General features: G+C 45.1%; 1 protein-coding gene and 1 long non-coding RNA gene across 3 annotated transcripts in view; one reads left to right on the forward strand and one right to left on the reverse strand.

Moving 5' to 3' along the window:
* Window positions 1-3,455: 3,455 nt before the first annotated feature.
* Window positions 3,456-5,074, reverse strand: LOC146567792 (uncharacterized). The gene is made up of 3 exons (XR_014893720.1): window positions 4,875-5,074; window positions 4,556-4,651; window positions 3,456-4,107 (listed from the first exon to the last, which is right to left on the reverse strand). It is a non-coding gene; the product is annotated as an uncharacterized LOC146567792 (long non-coding RNA).
* Window positions 5,075-9,889: 4,815 nt separating this feature from the next.
* Window positions 9,890-23,284, forward strand: part of LOC146567793 (protein NLRC3-like) — a 43,954-nt gene continuing 30,559 nt past the window's right edge. Inside the window, exons 1-4 of one of the 2 annotated variants that reach the window (XM_085285658.1) lie at window positions 9,890-10,026; window positions 10,657-10,764; window positions 19,459-19,688; window positions 20,052-21,843. In XM_085285658.1, coding sequence (XP_085141784.1) covers window positions 9,902-10,026; window positions 10,657-10,764; window positions 19,459-19,688; window positions 20,052-21,843 — 2,255 coding nt within the window. In that variant the 5' untranslated portion in view covers window positions 9,890-9,901. Of the gene's footprint in view, window positions 10,027-10,656; window positions 10,765-19,452; window positions 19,689-20,051; window positions 21,844-23,284 lie in introns of both variants that reach the window. The other variant, XM_085285657.1, reaches the window with a different exon arrangement.

The following is a 23,284-nucleotide window of genomic DNA, read 5'->3' on the forward strand; positions in this document are numbered from 1 at the left end:
GGTCTGTGTTTACGTCTTTGTGTGGAGTCCGTGTACCTGCTCTCATCTGCTGTTTGGTTGTTGTTGAAATGGTTTTGTGAGCTTTAATCTGAGAATCTGGCGTTTCTGGCAAAACACAGTTATACTTAAAAGTCGATTCAGGATTTAATGAATTGATATCGCTTTATTCAAGCTACTCGCCTCCCACTTCCACCTGCACTTTCAACTGGACCACGGCCAATCAGAGAGGTCCCGCCCCTGACTATCTCTGATTGGTTTAGTCCACCATAGGGGCAAAATGTGTGTCTGTTGTTGACCACAGGGAAGGTTGCAGATTTTTTTATTTTTTTTTTGCTACCCGAACAGTTGGTTATGGAAGCCCGTTTCCGCCACTAAAAAAAAAAAAAAAGCTAGTATCCATAACTCGAAATTTCGAGTTATTTTCTCGAAATTTCGAGTTATTTTCTCGAAATTTCGAGTTAGCTCTGCCAATCAAAAATATACGTGAATGAGGTCGCTTTCTTGTTACCCGGAAGCATATGGTGCAGGACCGCGCACTCAAAAACGGATCCCAACAAATTAAAGTATGTTTGCTGATAGTAACACCATGTGATTCAGCTAATAACACAGGGATTTCATCATTTGTGAAGCCAGGCTGAAAACACTCAACAATCTGTGCATTCACGACTGGATGTAATACCGGTAGCTTAGCTGTAGCATTTGTAGCTGAGGGCTTCAGCTTCCGGGTAACATGGAAATGACGTCATTCACGTAGATTACTGATTGGCAGCGCTAACTCGAAATTTCGAGTTGCTTTTCTCAAAATTTTGAGTTAATATGTCGAAATTTCGAGATAATAACTCGAAATTTCGAGAAAAAAACTCAAAATTTCGAGAAAATAACTCGAAATTTTGAGTTATGGATCCTTTTTTTTTTTTTTTTAGTGGCGGAAACGGGCTTCCATAGTTGGTCGCACAGGTGCAACCAAATATTTTTTTTTAGTCGCACCATTGGTCGCACTCTAGAGCCCTGATTTAACTTTTGATACTTAGATAAACAATTATGAAGGATGTCCAGAGAGACGTGGATTTTGTCTTTCTTCTGTTTTCTCTCAGCGCGACGACATTCACGCCTAAGGGCGCGAGTAGTATCATTTAGCCAGGGTTGTGAGGATTTGGCACGTTTAACCCTCAGAGGGAAAAGAGCAAGCTCGTCCGCTGATAAACCCCCGTTACAGCTAGCATCAGAGAGGGGAGAGTCAAGGAAACCATCAGTGAAGGGAGCGATTGACTGGGAGTTAATCGTGCGCGTTTGCCACACAGGACCATCACTGTTCAATTCCACATTACTCACTACACTGTAAACCCGAATAAGTTACCAGAACTCAAAAAAATTGAGGCAATTGATTGCCTCAATTTTTTTGAGTTGATCAACTCAAAAGTCAAATTTTTCCAGAACATAAAAGTTTGGATTACATGGTACTTGTATCTTTTGAGAACAGTCAACTCAAATATTTGCAGTTAATATGACTTAAAGTTTCAAGTTTACAAATTCAAAGAAATAAGTTCACAGAACTTATAAAACATAAGTACACAACCACAACATTTTTATGTTAACAAAACTCAAATGTTTATTAGTTTGTGTTGTCATTATTTTAAGTACACGTTAGTCAAATATGTTGACTACTTGATACTTAAAAACATGTGACCCAAAACTTAAAATTTTTGAGGCAATTGATTCATCATGGTCACTAAATGCAACGCACAGTAATAGCAGGTTTTGTAATAAGGTAAATCGCGCTAACATAATATGCAATGCTAATTGATTAGTTACCTGCAGTATTAACGGGAGAGGACGTGGAAACGCTACCGCTGCTGCTGGGTTGAGCTTCGCTAGTCCGGAGCGGATCAAAAACACGACATTCGTTGAAAGCAATCGCGTGTTTTTTGAGCAAATGCTTTTGCATGTTCGTAGTGTTTCCTCCCTCTGATGAAATCTCTACTTTGCAAGTATTGCACGTTGCCCTGTTGTCATCCTTTCTCATAAGTTGTAACCAAACTTTTGAGCGTTTGCGCCGCTCAGGCGCCGTGTTTCCTACTGGGTAAAAGACGCTACTCAACGTGATGACGTCATTCGGGGCGACTGGAATCGATAAGGGAATCGTTTTTAAAAGTGGCAAACGATTCCAAGGAATTGAAACAGTGGGAACCGGTTCTCAACAAGAACCGGTTTTCGATACCCATCCCTATTGAACAGTATCTTGCCTGCTCCCTTTTAGCACTATGTTGAAATTAAATACATTTAAAAAAATAAAAAATTAAATGAATTAAAAATAATTAACAAAAACATTTATAAATTAAAATAAGTAGACCAAAATTTGTTTAGTCAGGAAAACTGTCAGAGTAATGAAAAATAATGCCAAATAATAATTAATAATATCAAAATGTGCTGTTGGCTCTCTGGCTAATATCTGAATAAGGCAACAGGGCAGCAATTTGAGTGAATTACAATGCTATTTGTTTTACATTAACCAGTATCAAACAGTGAAATTTAGGTCATCTTGCGCAGCCCACAATGTTTTGGAAATAGTATTACGAAAAACATTAAAACATACAAAACATTAGTGTTGCTTTGCATTATGTTAATGAGAACAAAGGCACGTTGTATAGTTTGGACCTATTGGCTGAACACCTGTAGAGTAATTCAATAACGTTTTGAGGCATTATTTAGATAAAAGGAGAGAACTTTGAACTAGCCTTTTATAATGCTTCACCCTGCATCCTTCTTTCAGATGAGTTCCTACATAGACAAGTCATTCTTGAGGGTCTGTAACCTGGGTGACAGTTTACCACTTTCTAGACCAAGTAAAATCTTTTGAGTAAATTCTAAAGGTCAGGGCTTTGGGGTAGCTGAGGTGCATAGATCAGTCCAAACATTACCAGGAAGGCTTCACCAAATCTGGGGAGACTGAACACGGCATCACTTTCAATGACGACAGAGATTTTCACAGGTTGGTAGTAGGGCTGCCACAAACGATTATTTTGATAGTCGACTAGTCACCGATTATTTTTGCGATTAGTCGACTAATCAGATCATCATCCATTGGACATAAAACGTACAGCTTATTGCACCAGCAGCATCTGCTCTTATATAACTATCATTAGCTTACAGCTTTAAGTGTTTAAGGTCTGTGCTAACTAAAAATAAAGACAAGATGATAGTTTATTCAATTTGAATGAAATCTGCAGATTGTTTCGGTGAAGTTTAATAAACTCCTTGCTATCTAAACTATAACAGGACACCGGAGTAAATTCTGGAGCATCTCACACTTCTGATAATCAGCTGTCTGCTTGATGTTTATTCAGCTGTGTAAAAACTATAAATTTAATCTCAGCCAAACTGATTTACTCAGGAACAAATAAAATACAAAAAAAGCCAAACAATAACATTTTAAGTTATCTAAGTGACTCATATATCATGTTTAACCTGAGTAGCGAAAGACGGCGGTGGGTTTGAAAACGATTTGCCGGGAGTCCGGTGTTCTCACGGCTCTAGTTAGCCTAGCCCCCGGCTCGCTATCGAGCTAGTGGGTAACAGATGTCTCCGAAAACGTCGGAGCGCTTTTGAAAATATGTGGTGTCCTGATAAACTGAGCAGATATTTGAGGTTTACACAGCTACATTCTCGCCTGAAAATATGTTAAACGTTTATTTTGTGACCCAGAAAGAATAATAAGAGTAACATTAAAACTAACTAGCTGCCGCCATTGTTGGAAACTGAGCTGGGCTGCGCTATGAATTCTGGGACACAGCTTCTTCTTCTTCTTCGGGGTTTAACGGCAGCTGACATCCTTGTACATGCAGTGCTGCCATCTTCTGTTTCAGTCCGTTATTACACTCTTAAATCCTGCTACTTATTCCTGCGTCTTTTGGGATCTTACAAAGCTTCAAATGATGCGTCGACTATTAAATCAGTCGTCGACGGTTTTGATAGTCGACGTAATCGTGACTAGTCGACTAATCGTGGCAGCCCTAGTTGGTAGTGAACTGGACTTGTCGTGTCATGGTCACTGATGACAGTGAAGAGGGCCACTTCAACACCATCAAGCTCCAACTCATCAGATTCGTCCTGAATTAATGAAAAAGAGATACTAATCACAATCTAACCCAAGAAATACAACAGACGACATATAATTTCTCATTTTACCAACTCCCATTGAGATCCAATACCTCTTTTACAAGGGAGACCTGAGTCTCACTGTAAGAGGTGAAAAACAGAAGATCCATGTTCTGCACACATAAATCAGCTAATTCACCAGAGAATCAAGTGGTGTGAGATAGACTGAAACTAAGCTAAAGGAAATACACAGGAAAATGTTTTACTAAACATCTTATCACTTTCAACAAAACACCAATTCAGTTCATTCGTAGTGAGGAGACAGAAAAGGCCATACATGGAAACCGTATGGGTAGACTAAACAAAGGTAAGTCCAAACAGTGCATCAAAATACATGTTTGTACTTTCATGCACTGTTTATATAGACAGTAGTATCTGTTAGATACTTAAGGACACTCACAGTGCAGGTTCTGAAAAATCCAGAGACATCCTCACGCAGATAGACAGGAAGGGCGTGGAGAACGGTAGTGCGCTTGGTGTGGATATCATGGATTTCCTATTTCCAGATAAAAACAGAATTGTATATACTGGTGAGTTTACTGAACAACAACAACAACAGTCAAATCAGAACATATGTCCACAAATAACCTGTTCACAGTCAGACAAATAGCAAACACAAAGTGGAGTAATAGCAAAATTCAAAAAGCTCATTTAAATCATTGAACCTGTCCAATGTTCCACTGGTTCAACCTATGAAATGTGTAACAATCTATTATTACCTGGTAATTGTGAATTCTTAGACTTTCAGCCAGGGCATCTGCTGTCTTCCCAGTTTTTGATGCCTTCTGTCTGAATAAGGTCATCAGTCGAGGAAGATGGCGGTCAAGTTCAGCGTAGAATGTATTGGGCAGGTTCTGATTTGTAATCCGCTGAAACTCTGCATACAACTACAGCAGAAGGACAATACAGTTCAATTTGAAGAATCTCGCACATCTTTATAAAGCAGCAAAAAGTTGCCACATGAGTAAGAATTACAATTTTCATTTTAAAGAGAGCTGATCCATATTACCTCAGACTCCATTTTTAGAGCAGGCCAGAGGTCCAAGAGCTCCTTCACTCCTTCACAACCCTAACCCTGCACATATAGTTTAAAATATAGCGTTTCTAACAAGCAAACGGCTTGAAAGCACTCTCACTGCAGACAGGCATCTCCGCTGTGTAACTGCAGGGACAACGGGCTTGTTTGGACCCAACTATTCTGAGTCATGAGAGGGGGTTTAAAAATTTAGAGAGATTAAAACACTTTGTTTCATACTAGGCGACCGGGCGCCACCTCTAGAACAAGTAGTATCTAACTTTTTAAACAGCCTGCCACCCTCATTACAACAACTTAATGCTAGCTCTGCAAGCGCAAAGTTTCCTTCGGGGAGAGCAGCAAAGCACATAAAAAACACGGACCCGACATTTCTGCTATTCTTTTCGACACGCACCCAAAATACAACTAAATATTCGTATTTTAACAATAAACTAATATCAACATTGAAAACTTAATGTAAGTCCAGTGATGCTAGTTGCTGCCGTTAGGTCCAACTTTCTCCAGTCGTCCGTGTTGCCTCTTTGGTGCTGTTCCCGCCCATATACCTTCACTTCTTCTGTGTTTCGTATTAATGCTCATTAGCGCCGCCTTCCGCTTCGGAGGGTGAATCAGAGATTAACTCAGAATAAAAATTGATTCCTGCAGCTGCTCAACACTTACGGAAAAAATTAAAAATATATATGTAGGATACATTGATAAAACAATGAATATTAAAATAAATACATTTTGTCTTCCACTAATGCATTTAAGACAATTTGATTTTACTTATTTGGTGAAACACTTTGAGATTTTATTGTATTTTAGCATGTGCTACATAAATTAAGTTTATTATTAAATCCTACCTACTTGAAACAACAAAAATAACAGGACTTTACCATTCTTATATGTCCTAACTTATCTGTGTTATGTTGTGCTTAAGTTATGATTTTAAGTGATGCTTACTTAATATAGAAATAGTTCAATTCAATCAAATATTATTAGTTTCATTTACTCAAAAAGAAGAACATGTTACACGAACTTGACATATTTAAGTTAACAGAACTTTTAAAGACTTTGAGTATACACTACTTAATCTATTTAATTACTTTGAACATTCGGGTTTACAGTGTACAGTATTAAACAAAACTGGGAAGTGATCTGAAATCTCAGAATCCTCAATGTCCGTGATGCAAATGTCCAGACCATAAGATCACGTATATGACCTTTTGTCTGAGTTGGTTTACACACAAGCCCTGCACCTCTGCCAGTGGTGGTATTATAAGACACCTCAATAGTTTTGATCTGCAGCCCACGACCCCCACGACCCCCACACAGGTTCAGCTCTCTCACCTCATTTTTAACCTACTGGACGTCAGGTCTTCTTAGACAACATTAACATCAAATCACTCGATCTGATCGTCTCTATCTAACTAATGTTTTCCACATTTATGATTTAATACAGGATTTAAACTTTAAAATCATATTTTCTTCTTTCCTGTAAAAGTGAAAACTCCATCACATGTGAACATTCAGTCACATATGATTACACTTCCTGTTTCATTTAGTGTATGTAACTCTCCTTCCATTAGATTTCATCAGCACATTTTCCCTATTAATCCAGTTATTTACAAGTACTTTGTTTTTCTCTTTAAAGCTCTCTTGATCACAGTTTACTCAAAACTGTTTATTTTTATTAAACGATAGATTTTATAAGTCAGACATTCAGAGATCAGTAGCTCCTGTGTGTTGCTCACTGCCTCCATCCAACAGTACATGACAAGTGTGACCCGCGGTTCATTTACACCAAACATTCAAAGTGACTTAGTGCTAACTGCTATAATGAATGTCATATACAGACTAAACAACAAAATAAACCAACATAAAATGTATTTACTGTCATATAAACATATTATGTATATATATAAATATATATGATGTCACTGGATCACGACAGGAAAACATAAGAAAATAAGAGATTTGATTTGTTACAATATGGAATATATTTACTAAATGAGGAAAATCACTGCGATGCTGCAATCAAAGGTGATCTACTTTCATTTATACACAAAGATGCAGTTCAGTAAGAGCCTGTGTGAGCTCAGGTGTCCTGCATGAGTTTCTCTTTGAAAACGGAGGCTCTCCAGATAAAGGAAAGGTGCATGAATTAAAACCAATGTCCTTTTAATATATGAAATAACTCTGGTGACAGAAATCATCCAGCACTGAGAAAAAGGCTTCTGAACACTGAGACCTGCATTATCAGTTTCGGGGCTTTTGCAACATTCACAGCAGCTCAGGTGAAAAAATACAGTCACCACCCAGACAGGATGTGAACTTTAACACTTAAATACTCCAAGACAAGGCCGTGGGTGGCAATGTGTGGTTTGTTTAGAGCGCACTTCCAACTCAGTTCTCTGAAAAATACACGCTGTTTATTTCTTGTAAAAATATAAAACAAAAGTTAACCAAATATTTTCTTAGAACTAGACTCTCAGATGGAAATATTCACACATTTCATCAGACCAGCTTTAACATCACAAGTTCTTTTAACATCTTATATTTGCAAATGAAAACACAGCCACATAGAAGATATTTGTCTTTATTCATGTTGCTGCAGCCAAGTTGTAATTATTCTCTGATTTTATGGTCAAACTATGAGATTTTCCAAATGTGTGTGGAGTGACATGACCTTTCTCTGATGATCTAAATGTCGTGACCAAGAATCATTCAGGATGAACAACGTGAACAGTCTGCCTCATAGTTCTCACAGGTGAGCGTCAGAATTACAGACACATTCTCATGTCTGTGGTCTCTGGCTAACTTTTCATGCTCTCCATAAATGCAGGAATCTGCAGGTTTTATTAAAACTGTCACATCTCAACACTCAGTGCCAAAAACAGGGCTGATCCCTGTTTCATTTGATAACTGCTTCATGTTAACAAATCCCGTTTTTTAAACCGTGATGTAGAACATGATCTCTCTCACTCTCTCGTTCTCTAAATAAAACCCAGCAAACTGGCAATCACTTCTGAAAGATGGGAGTAGTTCACTCTTTATCAGCTGCAAGACTGTGTAGCGCTCGGATGTTTGCCCCAACCCCCAGCCTGCAGGCGTCTGACCTTTAACCCTTGCTGCAATGTGTCCCTCTGAGGGCCTAGTGCAGTAGTAGTAGTAATAGTAGTAGTATTGTGCGACACACATGCACACAGGCTTAAAGAGACGTCACTCTTATGGCTTGAAAATTGTGAAAATTTTTCAGATACTCACATCACAGTCCTGCTGCGAATTAGAAACACTGAAAGGTCAAAGGTCATTATTAAAAGAGTTTACACTTGAGTTTCAGCCTAGACACAGACTTGAAAGTGAATCAGAGATATATTTGGGGGAAAAAACAGAAAAATAAATAATTAGAAAGAATAGTGCACAAATAGAAAAGCCCAAAAACCAAACCTGTACAAGAGTGATTACTACTAATCTACAAATGGCTGCAATATGCAGAAAATACACTTAGACAATTTTGCATTGATGCAATACTTAAATTAAGGCCGTCTGCACTTCAGTTAACTCTCTTTTTTCTAAAAAAAAAAAAAAAGAAAATGTAATTGTGGGGACATGGAGGGAAAAAATGATATTAATGTGTTGTTGTGGTCCTGGGTCTTGGACCCCAAGACTTTTAAGTTCTGTCAAATATTTTCAGCTTAACTTTTGGGTTGTTTAGTTGTTTGTGGTGTTTTGAGTCTTGATTTCTTAGATGCTAATCCTCCTTTGGGTTGTCCATGTTTATGTTTTCAGGTTTTCTTAGTTCTAGTTTCATCACTTTTACTTCCCTTTACCTTTTTATCATTCAATTAGTTTCACTTGTTCCTTATTGTACTCCAGCTGTGTTCTTTCCCCCCCAGTAGCCTCCAGTATATTTAAAGCCTCCATTTGCATGCGTTCACTGTTGTGTTGCACTGCTTGTTTCCTGCATGCCTGTGAGCTTTTCCCCATTTGATGCCACTTGGTGGATGATTTTTTTCTCTGTTATGTGACTCTGCATTTTGGGTTTCCACTTTCCACCACACACAGGATATAAAGGCCTATCCACAAATTTGATCAAATCTATATAATAAATCATGTTGGCACACAGTATTTAGATTTCACATGAATTATTAGAAACCTGTATTATAAGTAAAGATGGGTGGGTTCAAATAGTCCCACCAACATAAATTGAATTGAATTGAAAGCCTTTATTGTCACTATACATAGTGCAACGAGATTAGAAACAGCTCTATAAAAGTGCACATGTGCTTATAGCACATTATAAAAACTATACAATAATGTAACTATACATTTACTATAAATATAAATACATAGTACAGTGCTGACAGAGACAGACAGTCAGAGAATTGATGATATTTCAGATATTTTGAGTTGAGTATGGTGATGGCTTTTGGGGAGGAAGCTAAAGCGCCTGCCAGAGGGCAGTAGGTTGAAAAGATTGTAGCCGGGGTGGGTAGTGTCCTTTAAAATGTTTCTGGCCCTACTAAGACAACGGGAGTTGTAGACGGCAGACAAGGAGGGCAGCGGGCAGTCAATGATTTAAATGATAAAGCAGACAGTATGAGCATGTGGTGTGAAATATCAGTTTAATGTGGTCATGTCAGAGCTACAATACAAAGAAAATCCAAAACTCAATTACTGTGAACTCACTGCGTGTCTGTGCCTCTCAGACTGATTGAAGTCCATAAGATGATGATCGAGGAAGAGGAGGACAAAGCGAAGTCTGCAGGACTCTGCCGTCTGCCTGTGAAGAGTGACCGGTCCAAACATCAACCTACAGACTTCACCGATGAAGCTGGACCCTCAGACACAGAGTAAAATCACTGCTAGTAACTCGTCTCCAGGAATATCCAATCCATCCAGTTCTTAACTGCTCATCCAGTTTAGTCACAGATTGGCTGAGCCTCTATCAGCTGACTTGGATTTAAAAAATGAGCTATTCAGTGTGTTTCACAGAGCAGCTCATTGTTCTGCTTTATTTTAGCATAACTAATAATGCACGTTATCCATGTTATCATTTTAACTTCTACAGTATTTGAATTACTGAGATGTGTTGGGTATTGTGTTGTTTCTTGTTACATTTTGCTTATTAGTAGACTTCGCACTATATTATACCTTTACATTAATGTCACCTTTATGTAATGAATGATTGAAATAGTTTGTAAAATAAATAAAATTTAATCTTAAATGCTTGTATTTTTATATCTGATGTAGAACTGGTAAAAAGAGTTGACAATTAAAAACTTCACCTTTTCAAGAAATTACTTCTTTGCCATGAGCTATGCACACTGCCCCAGTGGTATCTAAAGTATTTTACTGGGTATTGGTATTAAGTTAAAAATTCAAGTATGGTGAGAACTGCAATTTAGACCAATTTAAATGACTTTCAACTGAGAATTTATTAATGTCTGATGACATATGAATAAACATATCTTTGTTTGCAGAAGTCAGAGGTCACAGGCTTCAGGGATCAACTTTCTGTCTCAGAAGAGTGACCGGTCCATTGGTAAACCCCCAGACTTCAGAGAAGAACCTGGACCACTACACACAAAGTAAGAACCTGACCTGAACATTTAATCAAATCTGTAGTGATGAAGAGGCATACATTATACTAATAGTAGCAATGCACTGATTGCAATTCCCATTTTCAGTTTTGTGTAAGTGTGACCTGCTGACATCAACTAACAAGTAAAAATCAAGGTTTGTTCATCCAGTAAGGGTTCCCAAAGCTAGTCCCCATCCCCCGGATTAACAAGGTCTGCATCAGCTGCCGCTCCTCGACTGTGCAAAATAGAGAGAGAAAAACATTATATACAGTAAGTAAGTAGATATATACAAAGAGGACATTATGCGCAATAAGTGAGTAAATTATATACATTAAGTTAAATAGAATAAAAAAATCTGGAAATTTACAGTTCAAAATGTACATTGTGTGAGTGGGGTGTTAAAGTGGCTTGTGCCGCAATGAAGTCAGAAGGATCAGGCATGAAATGGTCTTGCCGACGTTCAGCTGGAGGTGGTTGTCCTGGCACCTCAATGCCAAATTCTTCACTTCATCCATGTAGGCCGCCTCATCGTTGGTGGAGATGGCACCCAACACCACTGTGTCGTCAGCAAACTTCACAATGGTGTTGGAGCCGTGGGTGGCCACACAGTCTGAAGTGTAGAGGGAGTAGAGCAGTGGCGAGAGGACACAGCCCTGTGGCGCTCCCGTGTTGATGGCGATGCTGTCAGAGACACACCTACCCACCCTCACCACCTGAGTTCTGCCAGTGAGGAAGTCCAACACCCATGCACACAGACGGCTGTTGAGTCCCAGATCCCTCAGCTTTGTGAACAGTCTGCAGGGCACTATTGTGTTAAACGCTGAACTGTAATCAACAAACAGCATTCACACATAGTTACCCTGTTTCTTGTCCACGTGGCTGAGGGTGGTGTGCAGGATGTGGCGTCCTCCGTGGATTTGTTGGGTTGGTAGGCGAACTGGAGCGGATCTGTGGTGTCTGGGATGGAGGAGGAGATGATGTTCTTCAACAGCCTCTCGAACACCTTCATTACTACTGAGGTCAGTGCAACTGGGCGGTAGTCGTTCAGGCATGAGGGCTTGCTGTTCTTGGGCACAGGGATGATGGTGGATCTCTTGAAGCATATGGGGACCACAGACTTCGCCAGGGACTCGTTGAAAATCAAAGTGAACACACCTGCTAGCTGGTCAGCACAGCAGCGCAGCAGACGGCCGGTGATGCCATCTGGTCCTGCTGCTTTCCTTGCGCTCACTCTCCTCAGCACAGCTCTGACGTCATGCTCTGCGATGCTGATTGCTGGTCTCTATTGTCAGGCAGTTGTTAGCAATTGTGTAGCAATTGTCCAAGATTCTGTCTCCCCTCATCGGACACATGACATGTTGATAAAAGTTCGGCATGAGATGTCCAAGGTTTGCTTTATTAAAGTCTCCTGCGGGTCCTTGTTTTGAAACGCACTCAGCACATCATGTAGTTCAGACAGAGCCATACCTGTGTTCACCTGGGGTGGGATGTAGACCACTGTGGCGATTAACGAGGTGAACTCGCGGGACAGGTAAAAAGGGCGACAGTTCATGCTCAGGTATTCCAGATGTGGCGAGCAGCCGCTGAAGAGAGTAGATATGCTCCTGACGTCGCACCACTTTCTGTTTACCATGAAACACACTTCTCCACCTTTGGTTTTGTTTGACTCTGCCGTTCTGTCCGCGCGGAGCACAGAGAGTGACTCCGATGGAATTTCTGCCCGATCCACCACGTTGGGGGTCAGCCATGTCTCAGTGAAGCACAGAATGTTGCAGTCCCTCATGTCTCGTTGGAAGGTGACTCTTGCCCTCAGATCGTCTAGTTTGTTCTCCAACAATTCAACGTTAGCTAGCAGGATACTGGGCAGTGGTGCGCAGTGAGTAAATATGTCGATTTATTCATAGTTTCATGCAACTGTCAAATTCTGTTTCTTTGAAAAATATTAAAATGCCATCTGCTTGTCTGTTCCAGCAGTCTGGCTCTATTCCATTTGAATGCAATAGGGACATAGTCTCTAGACTCTGAAATATTAGATATGATTTAATGTCTTGCAACAGCGTCTGTGTTTCATAGTGCAACATGTGTTGCTATAGTGGACAATCAGGCATTTAGACAAGAAAAGCATGTAAGTTACTAAGAGAAAGTGTCACGATCTGGTACAGGGAGATCTGAGGCAGACGAGAAGGCAGGTCACCAACTAATCACAAATCACGAATATGAAGCACAAGAGCTGTGAGAACACTAACGTTAGGGGTACAATCATCCAGCGACGAGAGGATCTGTGTTCCAGCCTCAAATAGTGCTCCCGGTGATGATGGGTGAGTGTTGTCAGGTGTGTGCGTGGGCCAAGGGCAGGAGCCCACAGTGAGCTCCGCCCAGGCAGAGAGGGAGAGAACAGAAACAGCAATTGTAGCCTTGTGGGGCCGACCGGGCAGGCACGGAGACCATGACAGTACCCCCCCCTCAACGGGAGCCTCCCGGTGACCCACCAGGCTTACCTGGATGCCTGCGGTGGAAGTCCCGGAGCATGGCCCCATCCAGGACAGCAGCTCGAGGCACCCAGGAGCGTTCCTCTATCCCGTAGCCCTCCCAGTCAACCAGGTACTGAAAACCCCGACCCCGGCGCCGGGAGTCCATGATGCGGGTGATATTGTAGACCAGCTGACCATCCACGAGCCGGGGGGGTGGCGGGGCCCTGGAGGGAGGGCACAACGGGCTGGAGAGCACCGGCTTGACCTGAGACACATGGAAGACATTGTGAATGCGCATGTTGCGCGGCAGCTTGAGGCGGACAGACACAGGGTTCACAACGGTTTCCACGGGAAAAGGGCCAATAAACTGAGGAGACAGCTTCTTTGACTCAGTCCGTAGTGGCACAAAACGGGTAGCCAGCCATACCTGTTGACCGATGGTGTACACGGGGGCCGGTGTCCGGCGACGGTCAGCGAGGGTCTTGTTCCGCTCCTTAGTACGGAGTAGGGCAGCCCGAGTCGCCCGCCAGGCACGACGGCACCCGCGGAGGTGAGCCTGTACAGAAGGAACGGAGTGCTCACCTTCGATGGCCGGGAGCAAAGGCGGTTGATAGCCCAGGGACGCTTCGAAGGGAGACTTGCCCGTGGCGGAGGACGTGTGGCTGTTGTGGGCGTATTCGATCCATGGAAGCTGTTCACTCCAGGTCGATTGGTTGTGCGAAGCGACACAGCGGAGGGCAGCTTCCAGCTCCTGGTTGGCCCGCTCCGATTGCCCGTTACTCTGTGGATGGAAACCGGAAGACAGACTGACCTTGGCCCCCAGTGCGGAGCAGAACTCCCTCCAAACACGGGACGTGAATTGCGGCCCTCTATCCGAGACGATGTCCTCGGGGATCCCGTGAAGACGGAACACATGGGAGGTGAGGAGCCGGGCCATCTCCAAGGCAGAGGGGAGCTTCGGGAGGGCGACGAAGTGTGCAGCTTTGGAGAAACGATCGATAATGGTAAGTATGGCGGTGTTACCAGCGGAGGGCGGCAGCCCCGTGACAAAGTCCAAAGAAACATGGGACCACGGTCGGGCTGGTGTAGGGAGAGGCTGCAGAAGACCCAGTGGAGGGCGGTTCGAAAGCTTATTCCGGGCGCAGGTCGAACAGGCCGCTACGTACTCCTTGGCATCCCTAGCCATAGCAGGCCACCAGAAGTAACGTCGGAGGAACGAGCAGGTGCGGAGGACCCCAGGATGGCATGAAAAGCGGGCGGTGTGAGCCCACTGGAGAACCTGAGAGCGGACGGCTGAAGGAACGAAGAGGCGACCAGGTGGACCAGTGCCAGGATCCGGTTCGGTCTCCTGCGCCTCTTGGATGAGCCCCTCGATCTCCCAGGAGATGGCTCCAATTACGCAGGCGGCCGGGAGGACAGGCTCAGGGTCCGAGTCCTCCCCAGTGATGGAGAATTGCCTGGACAGGGCGTCTGGCTTTACGTTCCGTGTTCCTGGCCTGTAGGTGATAGTGAAGTCAAAACGAGCAAAAAACAGCGCCCACCTGGCTTGCCGGGAATTGAGACGTCTAGCCGAGCGCAGGTACTCCAGATTCTTGTGATCCGTCCAGACGATGAATGGTTCTGCCGCTCCCTCCAACCAATGTCTCCACTCCTCCAGGGCCAGCTTGACGGCCAGAAGCTCCTGGTCCCCGATGTCATAGTTACACTCTGCTGGGGAGAGACGGCGAGAATAAAAGGCACACGGGTGCAGCTTACCGTCCAGCTGTTGAGACAGAACTGCCCCAACCCCGGAGTCCGACGCGTCCACCTCCACAACGAACTGCCGTGTAAGGTCCGGTTGCCGGAGTATGGGAGCAGTGGTGAACCTGTCCTTGAGCAGGGCGAAGGCTCGCTGAGCGGCAGAATCCCACTGGAAGGGAACTTTGGGAGAGGTGAGTTTAGTGAGAGGGAGAGCGATTCTGCTGAAATCGCGAATGAACCGTCTGTAAAAGTTGGCGAATCCCAAAAAACGTTGCACTTGGCGGCGATCAGGAGGAGTAGGCCATTCCACCACAGCCCGCACTTTCTCCGGATCAGTCCGCAAGTCCCCCTTCTCGATAATGTGGCCCAGAAAACTCACTGACGCCATGTGGAAATCGCACTTCTCCCCCTTCACAAAGAGCCGGTTCTCCAGAAGGCGTAGCAGGACCTGCCGGACATGGACCTTGTGCTCCTCGAATGTCTTAGAAAAGATCAAGATGTCATCCAAGTACACAAATACACAACGGTTAACAAAATCACGAAGGACATCATTAACCATCGCCTGAAACACTGCGGGGGCGTTAGTCAGCCCAAACGGCATCACGAGATACTCAAAGTGGCCCCGATGCGTATTGAACGCAGTCTTCCACTCATCCCCCTCTCTGATGCGCACCAGGTGGTAAGCGTTGCGCAGATCCAGCTTGGTAAAGATGGTCATGCCTTGAAGCAGTTCAAAGGCGGAGGAAAGCAACGGCAAAGGGTATTTGTTCTTAACAGTGATCTGATTAAGGCCCCGAAAGTCAATACACGGCCGCAGCGAACCATCCTTCTTATCCACGAAAAAAAACCCAGCCGCGACAGAGGAAGAGGAGGGGCGAATCAACCCTGCCGCCAGCGACTCCGAGATGTAGCGCTCCATAGCATCCCTCTCAGGCCGGGAGAGGCTGTACAGGCGGCTAGATGGCAGCGGAGCTCCAGGAAGAAGATCGACGGCACAATCGTACGGGCGGTGCGGGGGAAGGGACCGCGCCCGATCCTTACAAAAAACATCCTGCAGATCATGATAAACCCGCGGAACCATCGAGAGGTCCGGGGCGTCCGACGGCGAGGCCGTGGGTGGGAGCGAAACAGGGGAAGCCGCAGCCCGGAGGCAGTTCATATGGCAGGCCACACTCCAACCTAGTACGGCACCCTTCTCCCAGTCGATATGCGGGTTGTGGAGGACAAGCCAGGGGTGACCCAGAACCAGCGGAGTGAGAGGAGCCTTAAACGAAAAAAAACAAATCCTTTCTGCGTGATTGCCAGAGAGAGATAATGAAAGGAATTCAGAAACATGAGTGATGTCAGGCAGGCGCTGGCCCGACAGTGCGTGAACGCGGAGGGGGCGTGACAGAGGCTCCAAGGCGATGTTCAGTTTGGCGGCGAGTGAGGTGTCAATAAAGTTCTGCTCAGCCCCAGAGTCAATGAGAACGGAGAGAGAATGAGAAACAGTCCGAACACGCAGAGTAGCCGGCAAAAGAAGTCTGGGGAGAGGGCTTTCACTCGACAGATCGCCCACCAGCACCCTCACGATCACTGGTGAGCGCGCCCTTTTGCCAGCGTTGGGCAGGAGGAGACAGAGTGGCCTTTACGGCTGCAATAAACGCACTCACCGGAGGCAAGACGGCGCTGGCGCTCCGCGGGCGACAGCCGTGAGCGCCCAAGCTGCATGGGCTCTTCCCCATCCCCGGTGTCGGCGTCACACGACCCATGGGCTGCAGTAGGGGTCCCACAAAAGTCCAGCGGGGCATGCCCCGAACGCGCGCGTGCGCTCCGATGTGCGCGCACCTGATCGTCCACCCGCGTACACAAAACCAGAAGCGCATCCAGGGAGGAAGGCAGTTCACGGAGCATTAGTTCATTCTTTATTTCCTCATTATTAGTGAGCAATGCACTTTTAAGGGCCTCTTCCCCCCATTTCGCCTGTTCAGCCAAGGTAGAAAAGTCAATAGAAAAATCAGCCATGCTGCGTTTACCTTGTTTAAGCGCAAGCAAGCGCTGGCCGGCGGTGGCAGTTGTGGCTTTCCTGTCAAACACACCTTTAAACTTAGTAAGAAAGTCAGAAAAGGTGATGTCCGGCTCCGCCTGAAGCGCAGCTTGAGCCCAGGTTAGAGCATGGTCCTGGAGTAACTGGACGATATAAGCGATTTTCGCACCATCAGTAGAAAAGGCTTGCGGTTGCTGGCGAAACTGAAGGGCACACTGAGTGAGGAAACCAGCACATTTATCAATCTCTCCCGTGAAAGCCCTGGGAGTGGGGAGGAATCTGTCAACGTGAACAGGTGGCGCGACACTTACAGCTGGAGCTGGCGCCTCCGACGGAGGAGCGGCGACCAGTGGAGCGGCTGGTAGCGGTGTTAGCCGGGCCACGGCCTGTGTGAGGTTCGCGAGCTCTGCTCGAAGGTGAATGAACATCTGCTCGTGGCGTGCCAGCATCGCAGCCAAAGTGGCGAGGGTGGGAGTCGAGACCGCTGGATCTGCTGAATCCATTTCCGTGGCTGGATGATTCTGTCACGATCTGGTACAGGGATTCAAACGCAGAGCGGTAAGGTATCTCCAAGGTGTAGTTTATTTACAGTGCCAGTGCAATATATGTACAGTGAAGGGATCCAAAACTCCGGGGGAATCACAGGGTAACTCGCTCACGTCTTCTTCGCTCACACTCACACACGTTCCCGCAGCAGGGAGGTCGCAGGTCCCGGGGGGGGGGGGGGGGGGGGGGAGATCTGAGGCAGACGAGAAGGCAGGTCACCAACTAATCACAAATCACGAATATGAAGCACAAGAGCTGTGAGAACACTAACGTTAGGGGTACAATCATCCAGCGACGAGAGGATCTGTGTTCCAGCCTCAAATAGTGCTCCCGGTGATGATGGGTGAGTGTTGTCAGGTGTGTGTGTGGGCCAAGGGCAGGAGCCCACAGTGAGCTCCGCCCAGGCAGAGAGGGAGAGAACAGAAACAGCAATTGTAGCCTTGTGGGGCCGACCGGGCAGGCACGGAGACCATGACAGAAAGAGACCGGCCCAGTCTAGACTGTATGGATAAGTGGGTTGGGGGGTGGGAGCTGTAGTGATTATGTATTTATCAAATCTGTCCATTGAGAAAATCCAACAGTTATGTCTTTGTCCCAACTGCCCACCATGGTGTCTGCTGAGAGGTTTCCCCCCTCCTGCACCATTATTTTCTATAATAGCAACAGCTGTGTTCATGTATTGCTTGTTCAGTCCATTACTTTTCCTTAAAGCTTTCTTGAGCTAGTTCTTGTAGTTTAAGATATTTTTACTTTGCAATGGTTGTCTGTGGTTGGTTATAATTATGCTTTAATACTAAACAGTCTGTGCAGTAGAATGTGAAGTTTACGGTTTTTGTAGGTAGTTTAAGCTGAGTAGTCATGTGGAGTTCTTCCATTGGGGCAATTCTAGCCTTGAGTAAGTCTGCTTTTTATGGAAGAGATTTCTTAACAAAAATGGAATAGAAGATTTTTCCAGGATGGAGCAGGAGTAGCAGATTATAAAATGCTCTGTTTAAGGCAAGGCAAGGCAAGGCAAATTTATTTGTATAGCACAATTCAACAACAAGGTGATTCAAAGTGCTTTACAGAGACATTAGAAACAAAAACAAATAAAAAGCATGATTTAAAATTGATTAAAACAAGCAAACAAACAAACTAACTAAACACACACATAACTGTGCCACTCTATCTATGACAAATCTCTTTAAATGTCTTCATGGTCTTCTACTGGTGATCCCCACCAGTTTTGGTGGCCTAATGACAGGAAGTAAGAGAACTGCTACTATCAGGTACTATTAGGCGAACTAAAATGTATATGTAAAACAGTAAAGACTATATACTGAATTCAAAATCCTGCTCCTCACATACAAGGTCTTAAATAATCAGGCCCCATCTTATCTTAATGACCTTGTAGTACCATATCACCCTATTAGAGCGCTTCGCTCTCGCTCTGCAGGCCTACTTGTTGTTCCTAGAGTATTTAAAAGTAGAATGGGAGGCAGAGCCTTCAGTTTTCAGGCCCCTCTTCTGTGGAACCAGCTTCCAGTTTGGATTCAGGAGACAGACACTATCTCTACTTTCAAGATTAGGCTTCAAACTTTCCTTTTTGCTAAAGCATATAGTTAGGGCTGGACCAGGTGACCCTGAATCTTCCCTTAGTTATGCTGCAATAGACGTAGGCTGCCGGGGGATTCCCATGATGCATTGAGTTTCTTCTTCAGTCACCTTTCTCACTCACTATGTGTTAACAGACCTCTCTGCACTGAATCATACTTGTTATTAATCTCTGTCTCTTTTCCACAGCATGTCTTTATCCTGTCTTGGCACTGTATAACCAAAAATCAGCTTGATGAATACTCTGTTGTGAAAAGTAGCTCAATTTTTATTATTCTCTGTGACCATAATTTTAGTGATAAAGAAATGTGTTCACAGAGAGAGGAAGAGGAGCGGTGTTTGTGAGGAGGAGCAGCTGTCCTGCTGTGCTTTGTGTCAGGACGTCCTGAAGGATCCAGTCTCTACCAGCTGTGGACACTGGGTCTGCAGACAGTGCATCTCCTCATACTGGGACCAGTCTGCTTCATCAGGAGACTCGTCCTGTCCCCAGTGTGGAAAAAGATCCAGAACCAGAGCTGGACTGCAGACAGCCAGTCAGAGCAGCTGTGTACAAAGTAAGACTGAATATCTGTCTGCTGTTTCCCTTTCCTTCTCTCACCCCAACCAATCACAGCAGATGGCCCCGCCCCTCCCTGAGCCTGGTTCTGTCGGAGGTTTCTTCCTGTTAAAAGGGAGTTTTTCCTTCCCACTGTCGCCAAAGCGCTTGCTCATAAGGGGTCATATGGTGTTGGGTTTTTCTCTGTATCTATTATTGCAGGATCTACTGTACAATATAAAGCGCCTTGAGGTGACTGTTGTTGGGATTTGGCGCTGTATAAATAAAATAAAATTTAATTGAATTGATGAACTCAATTCTGAAAACTGGACTTCTTGTGTTGTTCAGACATTGAAGAGTTTTCTTTCTGTTTTTCTTTCAGCAGATGTTGGTCTGCAGGAGGTTTTAGATGAACATAAGATCAGTCTGAGGAGAAGATGTGAACGTGTGACTGAAGGAAGTGATGAAACAGGAAGTAGAACTCTCCTCAACAGGATCTACACTGAGCTCTACATCACAGAGGGACAGAGTGAAGAGGTTCATACCCAACATGAGGTGAGGCAGCTGGAGACAGCTTCCAAGATGGACGCCCTCCATGACGCTCCAATCAGGTGCCAGGACATCTTTAAAGCCTTACCTGACCAACAGAGACCCATCAGAGTGGTTCTGACCAACGGCGTGGCTGGTGTTGGAAAAACCTTCTCAGTGCAGAAGTTCACTCTGGACTGGGCAGAGGGCTCGGAGAACCAACATGTCAGTGTGGTGGTTCTGCTTTCATTCAGGGAGCTGAACCTGATCAGAGATGAGCAGTACAGTCTTCTGGAGCTGCTCCATGTTTTCCATCCAACATTACAGAAGGTCTCAGCAGAGAAGCTGGCTGTCTCTCAGCTTTTGTTCATCTTTGACGGCCTGGATGAAAGCAGACTTTCATTGGATTTCACCAACAGGAAGCTGCTGTCTGATGTCACACAGAAGTCATCAGTCAGCCAGCTGCTGACAAACCTCATCCACGGGAATCTGCTTCCCTCGGCTCTCGTCTGGATAACTTCCCGACCCGCAGCAGCCAATCAGATCCCTCCTACATGTGTTGACAGGCTAACAGAAGTACGAGGCTTCACTGACGCCCAGAAGGAGGAGTACTTCAGGAAGAGATTCAGTGATGAAGAGCTGTCCAGCAGAATCATCTCCCACATGAAGACATCCAGGAGCCTCCACATCATGTGTAGAATCCCAGTCTTCTGCTGGATCACTGCTACAGTTCTGGAGCACATGTTGACTACAGAGCAGAGAGGAGAGCTGCCCAAGACCCTGACTGACATGTACTCACACTTCCTGCTGGTTCAGACAAAGAGGAAGAAGAACAAGTACCATGAGGGACATGAGACGAGTCCACAGGAGCTGACGGAGGCTGACAGGGAAGTTCTTCTGAAGCTGGATAGGCTGGCGTTTGAACATCTGGAGAAAGGAAACATCATGTTCTACCAAGAAGACCTGGAGCAGTGTGGTCTTGATGTCACGGAGGCCTCTGTGTACTCAGGAGTTTGTACAGAGATCTTCAAAAGAGACTGTGTGATCTTCCAGAAACCAGTCTACTGCTTTGTTCATCTGAGCATTCAGGAGTTTCTGGCTGCAGTCTACATGTTCCACTGTTTCACCAACAGGAAGACAGAGGTGCTGGAAGCCTTCCTTGGAGAAAAGTACAGTGGGTCATCTCTGGATGATTTCCTTAAACGAGCCATGGAAAAATCCCTCCAGAGTAAAAATGGCCACCTGGACCTGTTTGTCCGCTTCCTTCATGGCCTCTCTCTGGAGTCCAACCAGAGACTCTTAGGAGGTCTGCTGGGTCAGACAGAGAGCAGTCCAGGAACCATTCAGAGAGTCATTAACAATCTTAAGGAGATGAACAGTGATGAAATTTCTCCTGACAGAAGCATCAACATCTTCCACTGTCTGATGGAGATGAACGACCTCTCAGTACATCAGGAGATCCAAGTATTCTTGAAGTCAGCTAACAGATCAGAAAAGAAACTCTCTGAGATCCACTGCTCAGCTCTGGCCTACATGCTGCAGATGTCAGAGGAGGTTCTGGATGAGTTAGACCTAAACAAGTTCAAAGCATCATTGGATGGGCGACTGAGACTTTTTCCAGTTGTGAGGAATTGCAGAAAGGCTCGGTGAGACCAAGTCATTATTCAGTATTATTCTTCATTGTTGATTTGTGGTTTTAGTTTTTCATGTAACACGAAATTCTTCTTATTATTATTTTTAGCTTTGTATTTTAGATATTGGTCATTAATTATTTTATATACTTTTGTATTTGGACACTGAAAAAGTTCTATCACGCCATTTAAAAAACAATGGGGTCAGAGTTATGGAACACTACAACTAGACCTACTACACCTTGTACCTTGGTAATGGAAATTAATGATGGCTGTGCTGCTCAGTTTACAGGAGATAATTTTAACTTAAATGCAAAAGTTTCCATAAGCTCTGCCTGTAGACTAAATATCCATCCATCCATCCATCCATTCATTTTCTTCCGCTTATCCAGGGTCGGGTCGCGGGGGCAGCAGCCCAAGCAGAGAAGCCCAGACCTCCCTCTCCCCAGCCACCTCCTCCAGCTTATCCAGGGGAACACCAAGGCGTTCCTAGGCCAGCCGAGAGACATAATCTCTCCAGCGTGTCCTGGGTCTGCCCCAGGGCCTCCTCCCGGTGGGACATGCCCGGAAATCATCGCCCAAGAGGTGGCCAGGAGGCATCCTTGTCAGATACCCGAACCACCTCAACTGCCTCCTTTCGATGTGGAGGAGCAGTGGCTCTACTCTGAGCCCCTCCCGAATGGCTGAACTTCTCACCCTATCTCTAAGGGAGAGGCCAGCCACCCTTCGGAGGAAGCCCATTTCCGTCGCTTGTATTCGCGATCTCGTTCTTTCGGTCACTACCCACAGCTCGTGGTCATGGGTGAGGGTAGGGACGTAGATAGACCGGTAAATTGAGAGCTCTGCTTTTACACCCAGCTCTCTCTTCACCACAGCGTCCGCATCACTGCAGCTGCTGCACCAATCCGTCTGTGAATCTCCTGCTCCCTTCTCCCGTCACTCGTGAACAAGACCCCGAGATACTTAAACTCCTCCACTTGGGGCAGGGTCTCGTCCTTGACCCGGAGTGGGCACTCCAACCTTTTCTGGCTGAGGACCATGGCCTCAGATTTGGAGGTGCTGATTCTCGTTCCCACCGCTTCACACTCGGCTGTGAACCGTTTCAAGGCGAGCTGGAGGCCATCACCTGATGAAGCCAACAGGACCACATCATCTGCAAAAAGCAGAGAAGTGAAAGTCTTCCGCCACTTGGCTATGCCTAGAAAGTCTGTCCATACAAATTATGAACAGAATCGGTGACAAAGGGCAGCCCTGGCGGAGCCCATCACCCACCAGGAACAAGTCCGACTTATTGCCGGCTATGCAGACCAAGCTCTTGCAAAGGTCGTATAAGGACTGAATGGCCCGTAGCAATGGGCCAGACACCCCATGCTCCCAGAGCACCCCCCCACAGGACCCCCCGAATGCTTTCTCCAAGTTCACAAAGCACACGTAGACTGGTTGGGCAAACTCCCAT

This window comes from Mchenga conophoros, linkage group LG9, assembly GCF_057382185.1.
Source record: "Mchenga conophoros isolate Kocher_MC1m ecotype Shallow Benthic linkage group LG9, M_conophoros_male_GT1.1, whole genome shotgun sequence".
NCBI classification, from domain to species: Eukaryota; Metazoa; Chordata; class Actinopteri; order Cichliformes; family Cichlidae; genus Mchenga; species Mchenga conophoros.